General features: G+C 38.1%; 1 protein-coding gene across 1 annotated transcript in view; it reads left to right on the top strand.

Moving 5' to 3' along the window:
• The first annotated feature begins 3,186 nt into the window (after nucleotides 1–3,186).
• HNRNPLL (heterogeneous nuclear ribonucleoprotein L like) overlaps nucleotides 3,187–22,231 on the top strand; it is a 50,775-nt gene continuing 31,730 nt past the window's right edge. Inside the window, exons 1-2 of the mRNA XM_020976982.2 lie at nucleotides 3,187–3,453; nucleotides 17,038–17,156. Of these exons, the coding sequence (XP_020832641.1) occupies nucleotides 3,274–3,453; nucleotides 17,038–17,156 (299 nt within the window). The 5' untranslated portion in view covers nucleotides 3,187–3,273. The remainder of the gene's footprint in view (nucleotides 3,454–17,037; nucleotides 17,157–22,231) is intronic.

The raw sequence follows: 22,231 nt of genomic DNA, 5'->3' as shown, positions 1-22,231 counted from the left end.
CCTTTCCAACTCATAGAGCTGTGCTTCTGCTTACAAAGTATATGACCATTTATAGGTCCTCCAAAAAAAAGTGTTTGCTGTGTTTTGACTTTATGATATATTCATTTTTGGTTAGTTTTTCCAAGTTGGAGTGTTTTTCAATTTAGGGATTTGGCTTATATTCTTCTGATTTGTTGCTTGTATAGTAAACAAAGTACAAACTCTAATTCTTATCGAATAACATGAGTTACATTTTACCTAGGTAATAATCCACTCACTGAATTGGGGGTTTGAAAATGCTCTTCATTTCAAAAGAAGGAAAGATCACTTCTGCTTGAGTGAAAGGGAAGTTTTCATGGAGGATTTCCAATATGAACTGGACCTTGAAGGATAGGCAGGATTTATAGGTGATAGAATTTGTGAATAGGGAATTCCAGGTATGTATGTATGGGTAAGTTTGGGAAATACTTTCACCATCATAAGAAATATTTTGAATTTAACTACTATTCATTATCCTAACTGTACCTATTTGCCAATGACATTTCCTCTTCTATGGCTTTCTCTTTATATGTCATTTAGCTCTTAAAAAAAACTCCACATCCTTCTCTTGTCCATTTTCTTTCATTTTCTTTTTATGTCAAAAGCTTAATTGCTTCCTGTGTTCCTTGTCAGTGTGCACCTGCAGTTTCATGAAAATGATTATAGTTGTGTAGTGTTGTATAAAGTGTATATGATTGGATTTAAATATGACAGGCAATGGGAATTATAAAGCACAGAACAATTTATAGAAAAGCATTATCGACAGTAAGGCAGACATCTTTTTCAGTGGAAAGGAACTGCTTTGAAAAAGAACAGGAACATAGGCTGTGGGAGAAAACACCTAAAAAACATAGTCCAATTAGCCCGATAAATTGGAACCCGAAACCCACATTTTAGGGCAGAAATTGAGGGACAACCACAGCAGAGGTCTGATAAGACTCATTTTGTACCTGTGATATTCCCCTAGTCAAGGCTTGTTTCCTTTTTCGTTTTTGTAACCCCAGCTCACAGCCCAACACTGGGATCATAAATGTGTGTTTAATTGCTGCTGTTGATGCAACTCTATCTTCTGTTGCTGAGTTATAAACAACTTCTTCCTTGGCTTTTGTGATGTTTCTTTAATTCCTATCAGTGCTGGGCCCTGGAAGAGGAGTTAAAAGGCATACAATGGAATAGCGCTCCCAGTACCCCATACTTTATAGGAACTACCTAAATTATAGGCAAAATCAACTTCAGTCAGTCAATAAACATTTATTTAGCCCTTACTGTGTACCAGGCACTGTGCTAAGCACTGGAGATACAAAATGAGCCAAAGACAGCTCCTGCCCTCAAGGAGTTTACAACCTGATGGATTTATAAGATTCTTTTGGTATTTCACCAACTAAAAGTCTTTGGATAGAATCTAAGATGAATCCTCTTTGCACCAAATTCCCCTTGAAAAGGGGATTAATTGTGCCTCTTTTCAGTGATTCAGGTAAGTGGTGGAAGGTAGTTGTGTTGGAAATGTCAAACAGGATCTCAGATCTATTACTATTTTGGAGGATAACTATAAGAAAGTTCCTCCAGTACTTGAAGATGGGTAAATTTCATTGGTGTGGGCACCTCCTCTTCCCTTAGAACCACAGCCCCTGCATAATTTTATAGCTTGTCTTCAAAAATTACTCCTGCCAAAGCATTCATCACCTTGCTGCTGGCCAGGTTTAGGTAGGTGGCCCACTGTCAGCCAGGTTTAGGTAGGTGCTCCAAAGTCCCTCCACTCTGGTAGCTGGAGCCCCTGTTGACCTTTAAGAATCCAGGGTCGACTCCATGAAGGAACAAAAAAAATCAAGGAAAGAGGCTATGAAAACACTTAAAGCCAGTTGTTGATAAGGTGAATTGTAGCTAAAGGAGTCGAGCCAAAGAGAATTTTTTCTCCGATTAAGTAAGAAAAAGAAAGAAAGAAAAAAAACACTTGATGTCTGGGGTTGATTACTGAGTTCGAATTTTGTCTCAGGCATTTACTATCTGGGTGATACTGGGCAAGTCAATTTAACGTCTCCGCCTGCCTCAGTTTCCTCGTCTGTAAAATGGGGGTGATCGTAACCCCTCCCTCCCAGGGTTGTTGTGAAGATCAGACGAGTTGACATGAGTAGATAGGAGCTCTGTAACCTTAAAGCCCTATGTACACTATTATTCTCATGAAATTTGCTAATCGCCGCCAGTCCAGAGCAAAGCACAAAGTTAAGTCGGGCGGATCGGATCGGAAAAGAAGATGCTTTGTAATCCCACGCAGGAGGCGCGGACGAGCGGGAGGGACACAGGCAGCCCCGGGGAGCAGAGGATGTGGCTTCATGAAAGGCGCACCTGGCCCCCGAAAGGCGGAACCTTCCGTTTTAGGAATCCTCGGAGGTGGGGTGGGGGGCGCGAAAGGCGCTAAGTGGGTTTCCTCGCCCTTCTTTGAAGGCAAAGAAGTCCTAAGAACCCTTATTTAAATAAGCGGGAGAGGCGGTTAACCGCCACCATCTCGCTCCTCGCACCTCTCTCCGCCTCCCTTCGCACGGTAGGCGCAGCTCCCGCCCGCGGTGTCGGCGCCCGAGAAAGGCCCGCGCGCTAGGGGAGCCGGGGACTCCGAACCACGGTCACCGTTCCTGGGCCAAGGTCTCCGCGGCGGGGGAGAAGCATGAGGGGAGGGCAGAGGGGAATGGGATGGAAAGGGGAGGCTTTGGACGAACAGCCCGGTAAGCCAATAGAAGGGCAGGGCTGTCACCATGCCGGCCAATAGGAGCAGGAATCCCAGCAGGAGGCGTGGCCGGCAAGGCCAGGGCTAGATTAGGATCCCCGGCGGGCGGCTGCCGGGATTCAGAGTCCCGAGGGCGGGGGAGGAGGGAAGACCGGAAGCTGTAGTCCCCCAGTCACCCCCCCCACCAAAGTCCCGTCGCGTCCCCTGGGGCTAGGAGAGGAGGAGGAGGAGGAGGAGGAGAAGAAGAAGGAGGAGGCCGCTCGGGTCGGTTGGCGCCGGTAACCAGGGGGAGCGGTCTCTCAGGAGGCAGACTCCTCCCGGGGCGTCCCCCTCCCTCTCTCCGCCCCCACCCCTCTCCATCCTCCGGCCGCTCGCTTGCTCGCTCCCTTTGCCGCCCTCTCGTGCGAATCCCTTTGGGCTGCGCGCTCCGACGGCAGCGGCGGCGGCGAGAGGCCGGAGCGGAGAAGCCCGGGGGCGGCGGCGGCCTGCCCAGCCCGGCCCAGCCGGTCCCCTAGTCCCTCGGCCGCGCCGCCGCCATGTCCTCCTCGTCCTCATCTCCAGGAGAGCCGTACGAGGAGCGAGAGTACGAGAGCCAGGCCAAGCGCCTCAAGACGGAGGAGGGCGAGATCGACTACTCGGCTGAGGAAGGCGAGAGCCGCCGGGAGCCCGGGCCCCGGGGCGGGGGCGAGGGAAGCGGCCGGAGCTACTCTCAGCCGGTAACAAAGCGCGACGCCCGGCCTCCCCTTCCCTTCCCTCTCGCTCCTGCGCTTCACTCCCCCCGCCCCCCAAAACGGACCCTTCCCGCCCCCCAAACCCTCCCGGAGCGCGAAAGTGCGCCAGGCCGAGCCGGAGCAAGTGCTGTGGGCACGGGTGTCTATCCCCCTCCCCCCACGGGCCGGGGCTTTCTGACCTCGGGATAGGGACTTCAGTGCCGCAATTAATTAATGTATTTTTGGTGCTACCCAGTCGGGGAATGGGTGAGACCGAGGGGGGTGAAGCCTTTGTTACGCTCCTCCGGATCTCTCTGCACTAACAATAAGGGAGACAGTCGTCTCCCTTCTACTCTGTTATCCGCACGATTCATTTTGGGGGTGGAGTGTATGTGTTTGGGGGAAGGGGGGAGAGAATATGTTTGCATACAGCAGCCTCTTTGGTCGAGGTTGAAAAAATGGTTTGCTTCTTGTTGTTGTTGACGTTGACTGTCGAGTGGCCTAATTGCTTTGGTCCTTAGCTGAGGCCCGTATCTAAATGGAAGATCTTGGGCTGGTCCTTTCTCCTCCACTTTCGTTTAGGGGTTCTTATTTTCTTGCATTAATAACTAGCAGCCAGTGCCACAGCTTATCATTGCCGAGTAGAGCCGCCCACAGTTTGGGGTTTGTTTAAGTTTCTAAAGCATAAGGATAGTAATAACTGGTTCTGGTAGAGTCTTTTTTTATGTATATCCTTAAAGTGAAAGGAAACTCAACCATCCGAGTTTGACTATTTCCAAATTTTGCCCCAAAGGAGCTGAGTTTGAATGGTAACCAGCTTTTATACTGTCTTTCTCTTTGGAGGAAAAAAAAGAAAGAAAGAAAAGAAGAAAGAAAAAAAGAAAAAGGAAAAAAAGGCAGTTATTGGAAGAATGAAATAAAAAACGTTTTGGAGACAGATGGTTCCTTAGGAATGTGAGAGTATTTTGAGATGTGTGTAAGAATGATATCTGTTTAATAAGGGAACCATCTTCACCTCATTTTTTCATTGCCTTTTGCTATTTTTGGCTTAATAATCTGCTTTAAAAACGTCCAGCAGTTTCTTAAATTTTGAATTATTTAGCCTCAGACCAAAGTTCCTTTTATGGCATATTTTCAATAAATAAGTGAAAATTTTTCATAATTATTAGCACTTTTGTGTGGAAAACAAATATTTCAGTGAAATAGGCCCTTTCACAGCATCCTCCAACTCTAGTTCACAAATAATGTACATTAACATTTACCTGTTAAAGTTATAGCTGGTTTAACTGAGTATCATTCCGCCCCCACAAATGCTTCATGCCAGAGAAGGTGGTACTGTCTAGTTAAAGCAAAACTTGTATTTTGTGCTGTAATTTTCCAAGTTAAATGCAAATGTGAATAAAGAAAATGGGAGAGGAAATTGATATTTTTGTTTCAACTTAAAGACAACTCCTTTGTCTTTGTAGTGTTCTTTGTTTTCATAATCTTTTAGGTAGTTATTTAAATATATTAGATCACCAGTGTAGCTTTTAGCAGAAGTCTTACTTAGATTATGCTGTAGCAGAATCAGACTATTTTTTGGAAGCCTTGGCAAGAATGATACTCTAATTGAACTTTTCTTGTGGTTAAAAAACTTAGGCAATTTCCTTTTAGAAACTGTTGTAAAAAGACCTATTTAATCATAAAATAGCATTTTAAATAGCCATTCCTCTCTGTATATATGAAGTGGGAAAGAGTGTTAATTTATAATACTGCCTATATATTTTATATGTGTATATATATATATATATATTTTTGAGGAGAGCGAAGACTGACTTTATTTTTGTAGGCAGGTAGACAGTCTTTTATGTGGTTGTGGCAGAGCCATATTCAATTAAACACATAGGAATTGATTTTTCTTAGTACTGTATTTAAATTTCCCCCAGATTTCAAAAAAGATCGGAATGAAATTACATATGTGGAGAGGAAAAATAGTCAATAAAAATGTATTACTGTGAATTGTGTTTCCTTTTTTTTTTTAAAGTTATCTATTGCTTCATTATTTAGAATTATTGTACCTTCAGTTTAAGGGAAGTATGTATGATGAAACCTTATACTTAAAGTATTCAATATAAAGGAGAGAAACCTAATGTAGTAAGCCCTTTAAAATAAACATGAAAAAAGGCCTTTATGGATAATTATAGTTTCCTATGGAATTTACAAGTTTAAAAATTAGAAAGGGCAATAATTTATATTTTTGTTTAGTGATACTTGTTAACGAAACAAAATATGATACCTTTTTAAGGACAGTTTGGTGGTTTTTGTGTTGCTGTGCAAAATGGTCCATTCAGTAAATATCAATAATGAATTGATTATCTTGAATGGGGATGAGAGTTTAAAATGTGGCTGTAATGTAACATTAAGGACAGTTGTAATACGTGTGGGATTGATTGTGGCATTAGGTATACCGTATGTTTCAATTTTGTGATGTATCTTCTGGCACCTAGTCTGAAGTGTCAAAGATTCCTGGATTGTTTAGTTTCACTTGGCTGCTATTGGCTATTGTTGCAAAAGTTTACTATTCAGTAGGATAGAGTTATAATCTTTTTAATAGATTCTATTCTGGGGCAAAAAAGCTTAACTCATATTTGATTTAAAAATTTTAAATTCTAAATTTAGATTTAAATAGTTGAAGATAGAAATATGACTTGAGGTTCTTAACTTCTTAAGGAAGCTTTACAAATTTACTTTGAATTTAGGAACCAGCCCCCGAAGTCAAGAGTCAGAGGAGCTTTCCAGTTTTCAAAGAAAAAAACAAAGGGAGAAGAAAGAGAAAGGGCACCTGTTGTCATAGTTTGTTGTTTCCCAATGTCAGGGACTCAATTAGGAACACAGGGTGGTTTACTGAAGGACCTCGGAAGAGCCTTGGAAAAGACTCAGAGGAAGCACAGAATGTAGCTGGCCTTCCAGGGCCAGATACTGAACGGGTAAAGCCCTATTGGTAGAACCCAAGCTGGAGATGAAGTGGATGTGATAGAGGGTGACTAACCAGCTAGGTCCTCATGATCCCTGAATCCAGGGGTTTATGGATTGCTTTCCAAGTTGTGAGTGAAAAATATGCAGGAAAGTGGATAGCACTTAAGCTTGTAAGAAAGCAGTCTCAGTAACACCATGTGAATACTTTACTGTAACATATCATTTGAGCATCCTGAATGGGTTGATGGGGTTTTCTGGAAGAGATTTAAAGTTTTTGACCATTGGTATCAGAGAAAATTTAGAGAATAATTTTTCTTTTCCTCTTGTATTGGACAGTTAGTAAGCAAGAGAATCACTAAATATAATAGTTTATTGAAGTTATAAAATTAATTAGTGTGAAAACTTGTTTCTTTCTCAGCTCTTTATATATACATATATGTAGATCTGTATATATATATACACATACTTAAAAGAGAAACAGACAAGATAAAGAATTTCAAATATGGGAATGCCCCTTATGTAGAATATGTCACTGCTTGGGTTCAGAGTGTCTAGTACACTTGAATAGGCCTAGGTTGACATAGACATTTACTGCTTGTTGAGATGATAAAGCACGCCAAGAAATCTGGATAGGTATGGAATAGAGATTTTAGTAGAGTTTGTTTTGTTAATCCAGATCTTATTTTTTTTTATTGACAGATTTTTTTTTTGTTGTTGAGGCAGTTGGAGTTAAGTGACTTGCCCAGGGTCACGTAGCTAGTAAGTGTCAAATGTCTGGTCTGAGACTGGATTTGAACTCAGGTCCTCCTGACTAGAACTCTATCCATTGAACCACCTAGATGCCCTAACCTAGATCTTATCGTAAAAGTGCAAAGCCACAGCAACCCTCAACAACTGTGTTTCTGGGAATCCTCCTAGACTGAGGAGTAATTGTTCATCAGTGAGGCCTGATCTGGTTGAGAGTTGGCACCCTCAGGACTGAATCAGCACTGTTCTTCCATGGATGAACTATATTATTGACTGAAGATTACATACCTTTTGAAGAAACAGATAAGAGGTGGTAGCTTGTACAGTTTTGAATTTTACGATCATTATAGATTGTTTAGTGCTTTTTGTAGGAAAAAAATACTCATTTTGAAGAAGTGACTTGAATGCCTTGACTGCTTTTTTCCCCTTTCAGTTCTTGTGCTTTTTGAGGTTAAATATGTCTAAAGCCCTTGGCAAAGAAATTAAGTCTATGTTTTGTCATAGATCAGCTATATTGCTCTTTAAAATCAGCAGGCAGAATAGAATTTGAGTGGCTTCTAATCCTCTATTAAGATACTTCATTCAGTTTAACAAATGTAAGCCTAATGACAAATGTGTGAATTTGTTTTGCCTGATTATGCTTATTTGTTACAAGGATTGCATTTTTCTTTTATTATTTGAAGGTAGAAAGAGGAGAGCTAGCAATTGAGTTGCCTCCTGAAAAGTGAGAAAAGAAAGAAAAGTGGGCCTTTAAAGCATTTAAAAAAATGTGTGTAAGAGAACTGAAGGAAGTTTAGAAGGAAACAGATTAAGTAGGATAGCTTTGAAAGTAACATATTAAACCTGTATACTTAAAAAAAAGAAAAGCTGTGCCAAGAGATTGACATTTTCACATATCATCTTTTTCTTTTCTATAGATATGTTCTTTTTTTCTGTGGGAATGTTCTTTTTTTGGGTGTTCATTAAATTTTGAATACTTTTTTTTCAAAAACCCCCAAATATAGGCTTACCTTGTCTAACTTTGTTCATTGAGACTAGAAAAACACTTTAGGGGAAGTATTTCATAGAGAAAATATAATAAGTGCTGATAGACCAAATGATGTTATATCAGGGTTGTGAGTTTGCATTTATACTTAGAGGAGACAAAGTAAAGAACTTTGCTACATGGTAGTAGCAATAATCTGTCAGGTTAGAATTTGAATCCATATTCCATATTGCTGCCACTGGTTAGTCCTTAGCAGCAGAGTGGGTTGGGGCAAAGGCCAGAGGTAGCAAGACTAATATTGGTAATTAACACAATCTTTGAAGGTGGAGGGTTGAAAAGGAAGAGGGAGAAAGCTTGGGCTAGAGTTGATCCTAGAACCTGTGGTTGTTGTTATGAGTACTACATCCTCCACATTTTTTTTGGTCCATAGTCACTAATGCTCGCTGAAGCTTTCTTTAAAAACAAAACAAAACAAAACAACAAACTTGTGTTTCACTTTTTCCTCCAGTTAACAAGCACTTATTTTATTTTCCCCCCATTTAACAAAGCATTTTGCCCCTCCAGCAGGGGGAAAAAAACAAAAAAGGAAAACAAAACCTCTGTAACAAATATTCAGTCAGGCGAAACAGATTCACACATTAAACATGTCCAAAAATGTATGTCTCATTCTTCATCCTGAATCCATTACTTCTCTGTTGGGAGGTGGGTAGCGTACTTCATCATCTTGCTGAAGCATTGTAAAGACCTGTGGGTTTTTGTGGATGATATTTTGCTGATTTTATGAAGCACCAGAAAAGTAGAGTTTTCTTAGTCCATGACTGCCCAAAATCCACATGGGAAAAACAAATAGATGGAGAATGCCTAATGTCCAGACCATGATATTAAATTGGATGGGCGGCCCATTTGGATTAATTCATCAGTACATGTGTCTTGGACAGGCATTGCAAATCAACAAAGAGCTAGGCTAAAAATTAAATACAAAAAAGATAGTGGGTTGGATTTATGTGGGAAATCATGCAGTAATTTCAGTGATTCTAATCTGCTGTCTAATACAGTAATCCAGTGTGTGTGTGTGTGTGTGTGTGTGTGTGTGTGTGTGTTTTAATGACTTCCTCTTGATTTGAGGGCCTCAGATATACTTTATTTTTTTTAAATGAAAATTTTTATATATTTTTTTTCAGTTACGTGTAATAATAATTTTTAACATTGGGTGACACAGTAGGTAGAGCATTGGGCGACCCAGTAGGTAGAGCATTGGGCTTCTTGGAATCAGGAAGACTCATCTTCCTGAGTTCAAATCAGGCCTCAGACACTAGCTGTGTGACTCTGGGCAAATCACTTAACCCTGTTTGCCTCAGTTTCCTCTTCTGTAAAATGAGCTGGAGAAGGTAATGGCCAGTCACTCTAGTATCTTTGCCAAGAAAATTCCCAAAAAGGGGTCATGAAGAGTCAGAGATGACTGAAACAACAACAGTTTTTAAAACCTTGAGTTCCAAATTCTCTCCCTCACTTCCTTCCTTCCCTACTCCTTGAAAAGGCAAGTAATTCAATATGAATTATACATGTGCAGTCATGCAAAACATTTCCATTTTAACTATGTGGCAAAAGAAAACACTGAAAAAAAACCCACCCAAGAAAAATAACATTAAAAAAAAACCCAAACAACTGCATTCAGACTCCATTAGTTCTTTAGTATTTTTCATCACAAGTCCTTTGGAATTGTCTTGGATCATTGTATTGCTGAAAATAGCTAAGTTATTGAGCAGTATTGTTGTTACCGTATATAATATACTGGTTCTGCTCACTTCACTTTGAATCAGTATGTATAAATTTTCCCAGGAGTAACCCATTTTTCTAATGTCAGTATTCTTTTGGTGATATTATATGGCTGTGGGTCTTGGAACATACACAATCTCTGAAGAATCAAAACTATAAGTGACTCAGAGCAATGGAGAAAGATGCATGCTAGGCATAAGTAATAATTAATAACTCATATTTACTTAGTGTGTTAGGGTTATTACCATGTTTGTATCTCAGAATAATCCTGTGAAATAGGTACTATAGGTATTTTTATATCCATTTTACAGACGAGGAACTGAAGCTTGAAAGTTATTTGACTTGTTTGTACGTAGTATCAGAGGTGTGAAGTCTAGCAAACTATTTACTACACCAGTTGTATATTGCTAGTGATCAGTTGTGTGTTAGAAGTGATGTAAAAGATATCTAGGGAATGTGCCTGAAAAGACTCTAGTATATTGGGTAGATTTCCCCATGAGGACTTACGGGAAGACACAGAGAAGATTTACACTGGATAAGATAGTATGTATGGGTTATAATTGGAACAGTGGGAGTAACCTCCCTTGAAGAAATATCAGAGGAAGTTTTAGACAGCAGGCGGTAAGTTTTTGGAATTTGGTACCTAAATAGGATTGTACAAGAGAAAATTATTCTCAATTTGAGAGAAATTTATTAAGAATAGATTCACTGAAGGTTATTAAGGGAAGCTGAGCTATTTGGAAGTGTTACCTCTTTTACCTCTTTAACTTCTCAAGCTGATACTAAAAAGGATACCATTCCCTCATACAAAAGCATCCTTATGTACTGATGTCAGAAAATACTGGTTTGATAGATCATAGGCATGACTGAAAATGGCATTTCTAGTATTCTTTTGTCAGCTCTAATTTGTCCAGCCTAGGTAAGTTGTCAACTTTCCCTTTTCCAGAAATATAGTTTTTAATGGAATAACTGTGGTCCTAGCTTATCCTATTAAACAAGAAACTCCAGATTAAAAATCAGATTTCATGAGACCTTTAATTGGTTCTAGAATCCATTTCTTTGTGAGAGGATTTATTTTGATCTAAAATGTTCCTTGATCTAAAATATTTCCTTTGTGATGCTGGAAATTGTAGTGTTAGTATCACTAAAAAATTTCCAGCAATAGTATTAAGTATCACTTGTTCAGGTAATAGGAGATAATTGACTAGTTTTCTAAGATTATATCTTAAGTTTTAATTTTCAAATTATTTTAGAGTAAAATTTATTATATTTGAAATATAAACTCTAGGGCCAGTGTTATTTTAATGCTTTTCCTGTGGCCTTGTTTAAAAAAATAACAATTTTGTTCTTTCAAAGATTAATGGTGATAATATGAACTTTGTTTTAGCTGAGTGGTTAAGAATGGGTTTGGATAAGTAACTGGAATTGACTTGTTTATACAAAGTCAGGGAAACTGGGGACTTTTTAAGTAAAAGCTTAAAATCTGTGTATTATGTTTTAGTTGTCAAGATGTAGAAAATATTTTTTTACATATAATAGCATTAGAAATAAACTTTAGACATTATTAAAAAACTTTGTTGGAAAAAATTTATTTTCCTTCCCTATGTATGTGTATATATAGGAAAAAAATCTATATTACATATATACACTTTCATTTACATACATTTGTTCTCATATATGTATATGTGTGTATCTGTGTACATCATCGTGTATATACATATACATACACACATAGATAGGTGTTTTGTGGTTTTCAGTCACGTCTGACTCTTCGTGATCCCATTTGGGTTTTTTTTTTTTTTTTGACGAAGATACTGGAGTGTTTTGCCATTTCCTTCTCCATAAATGTATGTATTTATGTACAAGACACACAGGTATTCTTAACCTGTGTGATTCTTGCCCATGTCCTCCTGTAAATCTTCCATAGAGGATTTTCACCTTATATTGGAGTCATTTCACATACTTTCCTGAATATGTCTTTTATACTTCTCACATACTTTCCTGAATATGTCTTTTATACTTCTTACACATAACCCATTTTTGGCAACATGCTACAGCATTGTGGCAGAAGAGGTAGCATGCTAGACTTGGAGTCAGGATGTATTCTTTGCTTTGTAACATGAAGCTCAGCATTTGTAAAATATTTTGACCTGTTATATTTGATTTCAAACATATAGCGTTCGTTGATTTATAGTGGAATATATTATTAATGTTCCTGGATGTGAATTCTCATTTACACATTCAACTTCTACTTAGTATATAGCAAAGCTTAGATGAGTTGTAGTGAGAAAAGACAGGTATAACTTAAGGTTTTATAGCAAATAACTTTTTTCTTTTAGTTATAGGAGCTGTTAATCTAAGAAGAAAGAAACTCTAGTCAGAATTATCATTTAGAAAGGCCTGAGTTTTAAAGTAGACACTTTAAAATTTTATAAAGTGGTAGCCATGGCTAACTTTTTAAGGGTTTGAAGCAGTTGCTTCTGTTAAAATTTGATACAATTTTTGTTCTGGATCTTTCCTCTTCATTGGCAGTAGAGTCTATCAGATCTCTTAAAATAACTATATGGAGATTGAATTTTGCTAAATTGAGTTAAAAGGTTAGTAGGTTGTGGAATCATTAGATTTAGAGTTGGAAGAGACTTTTCTTGTTCAGTCGTTTCAGTTGTATCGAACTCTTTGTGACCCCATTTAGGGTTTACTTGACAAAGATACTAGAGTGACTTGTCATTTTATAGATGAGGAACTGAGGCAAACGGAGCTAAGTGACTTGCCCAGGGGCACATAGCTAGTGTCTGAGGCCAGATTTGAACTTAGGGAGATGTCTTCCAAGGACTCTATCCACTGTGCCACCTAGCTGCCCTGGAAGAGATTTTTAGAGGTCTCCAAGTCCACCTCCTTAATTTTGTAGTGAGGAAATTGAAGTTCAGAGAGTTTCAGAGAGCCCAGAATTACATAGCTCTTCAGACTCTGAGCTGGGGATTCCACCCCAACTCTCAGGCTGCCCCTGATGCTTTCAGAAGAGTTAAGGAAGATCAACGAAACTTAAAAATTGTTTTAGAAGAGACTTAAACTTCAAATCAGAAAATTTAAGTAACTGATTGGAACTGATTTACTGAATATCTTGATCCAGTAAGGATCTTCTTAGAAGAAAAATGATTAGAGGAGGTGTAATTCTCACATGAGCTTGGGAGGAAGCCCAAGACAGTGTCCCGGAACTTCCCTAGAAAAACTTAGGATCCATTGAGAAAGAATGTCTTTGCAGTATGCTAGTAGCTTTGGGATGTAGAATGTTTAATCAGTGAATCAACAATCATTTATTTAGTTCTCACTGTATTGCCCAGCATATGCTGAGTGCAGGGGACAGGTTAGTAGGCAGGGAACTTACAATTGAGTGAGCAAGTAGGTACAACAGATACTTTTAAGATGAGGAAGATTATGGGGAATGTGCTAAATTAAGTGATAATGACCATCCAAATCCAATCTCAGACACTTCCTAGGTGTGAGACCCTGGGCAAGTCACTTAACTCTCTTTGCCTCAGTTTCCTCATCTGTAAAATGAGCTGGAGAAGGAAATGGCAAAACACTCCAGTATCTCTGTCAAGAAAATCCCCAATGGGTTCATGAAAAGTCAGACATCACTGAAAAATGACTAAACAATAACTGTGACCAAGTGCCGTGAATACCATATTTTGAGACATGTGTAGGCAAGGTGGAGGGTATTTGGAAGAGGGTGACCAGGATGGAGAAAGGACAGACATACCACATGAGGATCAGTTGAAGGAACTGGGTATGATTAGCTGGGAGAAGAGAAGACCTAAAGAGGATGTGTAGATGTTCTTAAGTATTTGAGGATGTCTCTTGGAAAAAAAATTGAACTTGTTCTGCTTCGTCCTAGTGTAGAACTAGAAGCAAAGGCCAATTATTCTGGGAAAAAAAAAAGTAAAACAAACTTCCTAACAGGTAGAGCTGTTCAAAAGTAGGAGATAGGAGATTCTTGGCTCATTGGAGAAAGCATAACCTAGATGATTATTTAAGGGGTGTTACAGAGAGAATTCTTGAATAGGTATGGATTAGAACAGATGATCTGTAAGGTTCTATGGTCTAGCTCTTAGATTCTGTGATTGATAATAGTTTAAGTGCCCTTTGTTGTTGCTATCATGAGATGAGTTAAAAAGAAAAGGCTAAGGAAGGGAGAGGGAAGATTCTTCTCCTTCTCAGACTCTTAGATGTTACTTTTCAGACCCCATTTAAAGAAAAAAGTGCGGCTATAAATGTATTTGTGAACTTGGGTCCTTTCCTGCTTTCTTTTGACCTTTTTGCAGTATATGCCTGGTATTGCTGGGTCAAAGGATGCATGTAATTAATGATTTGGGGGTATAATTCTAAATAGTTTTCCTGAATGGTTGGGCCAGTTCATAGGTCTTCTAACTACCTTCTCTTTTCTGACTGCCTCTGTACTAGTACAGGTCCTCATTATCTCATCCCTGGATTATTGCAATAGCCTGATGGTAGATCTGCCTGCCTCAAGTCTCTCCCCATCCTAGATTCAGCCAATTTGATGGGTATGAGCTGAAACCTCAAGAGTTATTTTAATTTGCATTTTTATTAGTGATTTTGTAGCATTTTTAATATGGTCATTGATAGTTAACACTTTTTTTTTTGTGTTCTGTTACTACTTGTCCACTGGGGAAGGAGATGTTGGTCTTATATTTGTGTCAGTTCCATATTATTTATGTACATAATATATTATCATTATATATTTTACATATATACATATATATTATTGGACTTTTATCAACAATGAAAGTGAGACAAAGTTTTATTAATTCTACCTCCATGTAGACTCATAAATCCATTTTCTTTTTTCTACTTGCACCACCCTAATTCAGGCTCTTTTTAACAATTTCTGGACTATTGTAATAACCTTTGAATTGATCTCCCTTCCTCCACTTTCTCCCTTCTCTAGCACATTCTCCACATACCTGCTAAAGTGATTGATATTCCTAAAATATGTGTCTGAATATGTCATTCCCTTGCTAGAGTTTGGAGGTCTACTGACTCTCTGTTGCCTCTAGGATAAAATATTCTGTTTGGCATTTAGAACTTTTCACAATCTGCCTTTAGTCTATATTTTTAGTCTTATTACTCATTATTTTTCACACAGTCTAATCCAGCAATATGGGTCTCTGTGCTGTATCTCCTGTTCAGCATTACATTTCCCATTCTTCTTGCCTTTGCACAGATTGTCTCCCATTCCTGGAATGTCCTAATCTCCTCTTAGAATCTTTAGCTCTCTTCATGTCTCAACTTAAATGAAATGTTCTGCATGAAACCTTTTTTGATGCTCTTCCTTCCATCTGCTAGTACCTACTTTGAAAATACTTTATATTTACATTGTGTATATTTTGCTTTTAGTTATGTACATGTTTCCCCTGATGGAATTGAAGCTTCTTAAGGGCAAGAGCTGTTTCATTTTTATCTTTGTGGCTCTAACGTCTGGCACGTACTTAGTGTGCTTTTGCTCCTGGTTCTTTTCTACTCACTTTCACAGACCTACTTTACTATTTTTAACCAGTACCAAGCTGATTTATAGTATAGTTGAGATTGTTTGGTACTGAGTATTTTTTTAAGGGCCAAATGATTGGGAAAGACAAAGTTTTGAATCAGATCAGAGGAGGATCACTGATAACTGGGGTGATCAGCAACAGGTATCATCCAGAAGGTGGGGTGGGACCATATTTAGAGACTAGAAGTTAGAGACATCTTCTAGCTAATGGGGAATGTGTGAGCTAAGGAAAGGAGACGTCAGTGTGCAATTGATTAGAACAGAAGGTTCATGTAATGGAGTAGTTGAAGACAGTAAGCAGATTTGATAATGGTTGCTTCCTGGGTATCATCATATTTTCTTACAATCTCCCTCATAGTTTCATTAAAGTCATCTGTTTTTAAAGCATTTTTCATAGATGAGTTGCAGCATGGTATGTATAGATGGAAAGAATGCTGGGTTTAGAATCAAAGGACCTGGGTTCAGATTCAACTGTATACTGTTGGTCAAGTCTTTTTTTTTTTACGTCCCATAATCCTAATTTCCCAGTTTGTAGAATGACCAGTTGGAGTAGATTGCTACTAGAGTCCTTTCCAGTTCTAGTTCCTATAATTTACTTTACATTCAGCGTTTTTGAAACTCCTTGTTTATATTTAGATAGTTTGTATTCAAAGGTTCATAGTATCCGCTTTAGGCGAAGGATATATTTTCATAGAGGAATCAACCAGGAGAATTAGGGGCTGCATGCTATGGTATAAAGAGTATTGGACTAAGAGTAAGAACCTGGGCCTGTATTGCTAATTTGTGTAGCCATGGGCAAATCATTTATCCTATAAATACTTAATTCCTTCCCATTTCCTTCTTTCCCCTCTAGACCTTAGTTTCCTTATCTATCAAGTGAGAGGGTTGAACTAGGTAATTTTTTTAAGGTGCTTTACAGCTCAAAAATTTTATGATTCCTTTCCTTTGACTCGCAGGTTTGAGTATTTAATACTCATCAGGAAAGATAGAAACGTGAAATTTTAGGTTGTCATGCAGATTGGTCCCTAAGTGAGCTATTTCCCAAATTATAATGGGACAAGATTATTCCCTAGTTAATTGATTAATGATAATGATAAATCCATTAATTCCGTAGGAGAAAAACAACTGAGAAAGTATGTTGTCATCATCTTGAGTGGTACAGTATTATTTGGTTAATGCCATCCAGGACAAAAATGGGATTTTTTGATACTAAAGGTTATTTAGAATTTGGGTTTTGAAGGAAATAGAATGAAGGTAAATAGTGAGATGTAGGAGCCACAGTCAAGTTATATCAAGATATCTACTTGAAATAGTATCTTTGATTCTCTGTAGGCAGAATTGAATTCTGAAGTAATTTTGTTTTACTTTCAAGTTGAGATAAAAAGTTATTATTTGAGAACTTTTGAAAACTCAGTAACTGAATAATTTTCTCTTAAGTAATCTTACTAATCCTTCAATTGGGAGTATGATTTAAGTTTTTAAAAGCAAAAATTAAATTTGCAAAAAGTATGGTGTTTAGACATTAAAAGATATAACCAGAAATTTATTTTTCCCTTGCTAGGAGGCAGGTGGAAGTCATCATAAAGTTTCTGTTTCTCCTGTTGTTCATGTTCGAGGGCTGTGTGAATCAGTTGTGGAAGCAGACCTTGTGGAGGCTCTTGAAAAATTTGGAACAATATGGTATGTACAATTGACAATAACTGCAAATTAGTTGAAATATTGGGATAGGTCTGTAGTGCCCTAACATAGTAGATGTTAAGTTTGGGTGTGACTTAGTTTTAGAGTCCTTTATTTAAACCAGTGCTTGTGGGGTTTTGTGTGCACATTTTGTTTTCCTTCCCTCTGAAACTTACGTAGGCATATTTCATCTGAGGAGCATAGATTTAGAGCTGGAGGGATGTGAAAGACCAAAGAAATTACAAGATCATACAAGTTGGAAGGGACCTTAGAGGCCATCTAGCCTCACTTATAATTGAACATGAATCCCCTTTATAGAATATCCTCAAAATGGTCATCCAGCCTTTGCTTGAAGACCTCCAGTGGGGGCTACTGGTGGGAAGAGAAAACTGGGGGCAGCCCATTCCACTCTTCAAAAGCTTTGATTGTTAGGAAGTTTTTTTAAATGAAGATTAAATTTGCCTTTTTGCAATTTCCACTTGTTGTACCTAGTTCCTGATTTTGGAGCAAAAGAGAACAAGTTTAGTCCCCTTTCCACTGACAGCTCTTTTAAAAACTTGAAGACAGCTGTAATGTTCCCCCTAAGTTTTCCAGAATAATTATCCTCAGTTCCTTCAGTTAACCCTCACATGACTTGAATTTGCCCTTTACCTTCCTAGTGGCTCTCCTCTGGACATATTCTAGTTTATCAGTGTCCTTTCTAAAATGTTCCCAGAACTAAACATAGGTACTTCAGTTTTCATCTGACCGAAGCAGAATACAACAATCCTTTACTCATCCTCATCTTAGATATTGCATATCTTTTAATACACCCTAAGATTACATTAGATTTCCTGGTCACCACACCACAGTGTTGACTTCTGCTGAACTGCAGTCCATGAAAACTCCTCTGTCTCTTCAAGGTAAATTTATGTCTAACCATGTCTTCCTCTTTTTTGTACTTGTGAAGTTGACTTTTTTGGAGCCAAATTTGGACTTTTTGGGGGGGGGCACTGGTACATGATAATTAGATGTTATCTTTTATCCCTAGAAAGATAACATTATAGATGGAAGAAAAACTGAACTTGTATTGATTATTTACCCTGATAACAGTATGGGCTATAAAATCAATTTTGGTAAAATTAATTAATAGGAAACTCTTAGTCTCCATTAGGGCCTTTAAAGAAGAATGGAGAAAATAGTATTTATTTTTCTCAAATGTGAAACCCTGCTTAAGGCTTTTATAATTTCCCCCCTGAGAAATGAATTTTGTTAGGAAAAGATGTTTGTGTTTTTAAAAATCCATTAAAAACTGAGGTTCAGGTTAGTTTGTAGTGCCATTGTTACCTCAGTATATTTTAGCTCTTCAGCCTTTTTTTCTCTCTTTTCACATACTCTACATAGGTCATTTAAAAAAATTAAGTATTTGTTTTCTTTTTTTTGTTTTCTTTTTTACCTTCACCTTAATGAAAAACAAAAGAAAAGAAAAACAAATCCTTGTAACAAATAGGTATTGTCAAGCAAAACAAATTACCACATTGGCCATGTCAAAGTATATTGTCTCATTCTGTAACTTGAGTCCATCATCTCTGTCAGGAGGTGGGTAGCATTCTTCAATATCAGTACTTTGAAATTGTGGTTATTCATGATGTTGATTAGCATTCTTTAGTCTTTCAAAATTATTTCTTTGTAATGCTGTATATATTGTTCTCATCTGCTCACTTTACTCTGCATTAGTTCATACATCTCAATTTCTATGAAACCATCCCTTTTATAATTTCTTATGGCATAGTAATATTTGTTTTATTACATTCATAGGATGGAATTTGTTTAGTCATTCCCAGTTGATAGACACTCTTTGGATTCTAGTTCTTTGTCACCACAAAAAGAGCTGCTACGAGTATTTTTGTTTATATGGGTTCTTTTCTTCTCTCAGATGTCTTCGGGGGTATAGGTCTAGTAGTGGTATTGCTGGGTTGGAGGATAAGCACTATTAAGTAACTTTTGGACGATGGTTCCAAATGGCTTTCCAGAATGATTGTATCAGTCCACAGCTCCACTAGCTATAAATTGATATACCTGTTTTCTTGCAGTCCTTCTAGCATTTCTGATTTTTTAGGTGTAAGACTTTACATCTATCTCTATTAAATTTCATGATAGATTAGGCCCAGTATTCTAGCCTGTCAAGATTTTTTTGAATTCTGACCGATTACAGGTTGTCAGTTACCTTTACCAGCTTTTTGTCATCTGCAAACATAAGAAGAGTGTTATTTATGTCTTTATTCAAAGTCACTGACAGAAATATAAAACAGCATAGGGCCAAGCATGTATTCCTAGGGCATTGCATTGGAGATGACCTTCTAAGTTGACATCAATCCATTGATGATTGTGCCTTGAGTCTGGCCAGTGAACCAGTTCAGAGTGGTTAAGTGGTTAATTGTACTGTCATCTGGCCTACATCTTCATCTTCTCCACAAGAATAGCGCAAGAAAATTTATCAAATGCTTTGTTAAAATCTAAACTTTATCTACACCAGTCTCTTGAATTTGCTTACTTTGTCAAATAAAGAACATGAGATTAGTCTAGCATGACCTCTTCTTGGTGATGATGTGCTGGCTCTTTGGATCACTACTTTATTTTCTAAATGTTCACTAAGCATCACCGTAAATAATGTTTCAGAATTTTTCTAGGTATTCCAGTGGGTAAAATTTGCTAGGTTGTAGTTTATAGACTTCTTTTTCCCCATTTTTTGAAAATTGGGACATTTGTCTTTCCCATTCCCACTGTATATCTCTCTAGTCCTTCACAGTCTTTCATATATCACTGACAATGGCTCAATGATCACATTTGCCAATTTTTTCAGTATACTAGCATATAGTTCATTTGGGCTGGGGACTTGGAAAAATCATCCAGCCCAGTCATCTCATTTTATAGATGAGCAGTCTGAGATCCAGAGATGTCACATGACTTTCCCAAAGTCATATACCTAATAAGTTGCAGAACTCATTGCTAATTTATGTGGATTTTTATGTATATTAGAAATTGTCATGGGTTAAAAAAACTTCATATAAGGATTGTTTGCTAGGAAGGTATCAAGGATTAGGTTTGTAGGATCTTAAGTCCTATGATGATGATTTCAAGGATGTGAACATATTTGTGTGTGTTCAAGGCAGAGTAGAGTTGCAGATCATGAGGGTTGAGGAGTTAATGACCTGGGAAAGGCTGGAAGATACCTCAGAGGCTGTCTAGTCTCTGTCTCTTTGTGAGGCAGTTGGGGTTAAGTGACTAGTCTGGGGTCACACAGCTAACAAGTGTCTGAGGCTGGATTTGAACTCAGGTCCTCCTGACTCCAGGGCCAGTGCTCTATCCACTGCACCACCTAGCTGTCCTTATTATCCCTCTCATTTTGCAGATGAGTAAACTGAGGCCTGGGGAGGTTAAGTGACTTGCTTAAGGTCACAGACTAGATTTCAACCCGGGTTCTCTAACTACATAGTCTTCTCAACTGTAGCAGCCATCTCCTTGATGAATTATTAGTCATCCATGGGTAGATTCTTTGTAACCATTTTTCAGTCCTGCAGTTCCTGGCTCTTCACTGTATTGTAGTGGAAGGAGTCTGGATAGGGAACCAGAAGGTTCCTGGGAACCATTTCTAGTCCTGGTTTTGTAACTTAATAGTTGTATAACCCAGACAAAACATTGCTCATTGACCCTTATTTTCCTCATTTTTAGAATGAAATAAATAATACTTTTTAATACTTTACAAGATCTTTTGAGAAAATTGTTTTGTGAACGATAAAGTGCTATGTAAATAGATTGTTAATTGAAACACAGTTATAACAGTGAATCTTTGCCAAAACATGCACCTCCCAGGTCTTAGTTTCTTCATCTGTAAAATGAAGAGATTGGAATAGATGTCTTATAGGGTCCCCTTGACCTTTAAATCTAACCTTTTACTTTTAAATCTGTGTTCCTGTATACTATATTCCAAAGCTGTGTAATAAATTATGTTTTAATATTTATGTTGCTATTTTTAATATGGTCACTTGAAAGTTGAGTTGATTATATTTGTTTTTTGACAAAACCATTATTTTCTAGTTTGTAGGCATCTGGGATATAAACCAAGCTGAAAATAATATTTGGTATTTATAATAGCCCATTATGGTTCGCCAAACACTTTATGTACATTGTCATTTGATCCTTATGACAACCCTGTGAGATGAGTGCTATTATTATACCCTTTTACAGATGAGGAGATGGCTCAGAGAAGGTAAGGGACTTGCCTAGGTTCACAGAACTCAGAGTGTCAGATGAGGAGATAGCTCAGAGAAGGTAAGGGACTTGCCTAGGTTCACAGAACTCAGAGTGTCTGAAATTCAATTCAGCCTTGGGTTTTGTGCTCCTTCCACATTGCTCCTCTTAAAATGGCAGGTTCACTAGAAAAATTTTAGCATAGTTTGTACTTTTCTTGCTTTGAACAGTAAAGGTTTCTGGGAAGTAAGTGGACATTCAGAGTATGTCAATGGCATTAAAAATAGCTAATGAGTGCTCAGAAAGTGTCTAGCAGTAAGAGGTTCCTCTTTGAAGGAAGTGGCCAAATAGAATTAGGTTGAGCCTTTTATTATGCAATAGTAGCACGTTATGAAAGTTGAATACCTGAGAAAGTGTTATTCCCTTCTCCCCCTCTGCTCTAAAGTCTGTTATGTTTCTGTTTCAGTACTGATGGTTCAAGTTGAAACCAAAGAAAGCCAAGGGCAGTTTTCTTATGTTTAAAATAAGTGCCAGTAGCTTCATGTCAGTTATGACCTTTTGGAGTTCAGATAGGGAGGTAGAATTGCTCCATGGTTGAAATAGTCACTTGGGCCTATTCTGAGGAGGCTCTAGATCAAAGCAGATGTCTGGTCATAGCAGATAGTAGACTTGAATGCAAGTAAAATGTAAACATCCCTCTTAGAAGGCAAGACAATTTCTTTTTCATCTGGGCCTGCCATAGTATTGGCACTTGGCATTAATAAATTCTTTTTTGAATTGAAACCTTGGTGTTGGCATTGGACTGTGGGAATCAGCTGGCCAATGTGTTGATAGTGCATTCTCACCAA

This window comes from Phascolarctos cinereus, unplaced genomic scaffold (assembly GCF_003287225.1).
Source record: "Phascolarctos cinereus isolate Bilbo 61053 unplaced genomic scaffold, phaCin_HiC Scaffold_2;HRSCAF=192, whole genome shotgun sequence".
Classification (NCBI taxonomy): domain Eukaryota; kingdom Metazoa; phylum Chordata; class Mammalia; order Diprotodontia; family Phascolarctidae; genus Phascolarctos; species Phascolarctos cinereus.
The sequence above is the reverse complement of the archived record's forward strand: the minus strand, read 5'-3'. Positions and strand labels throughout refer to the sequence as shown.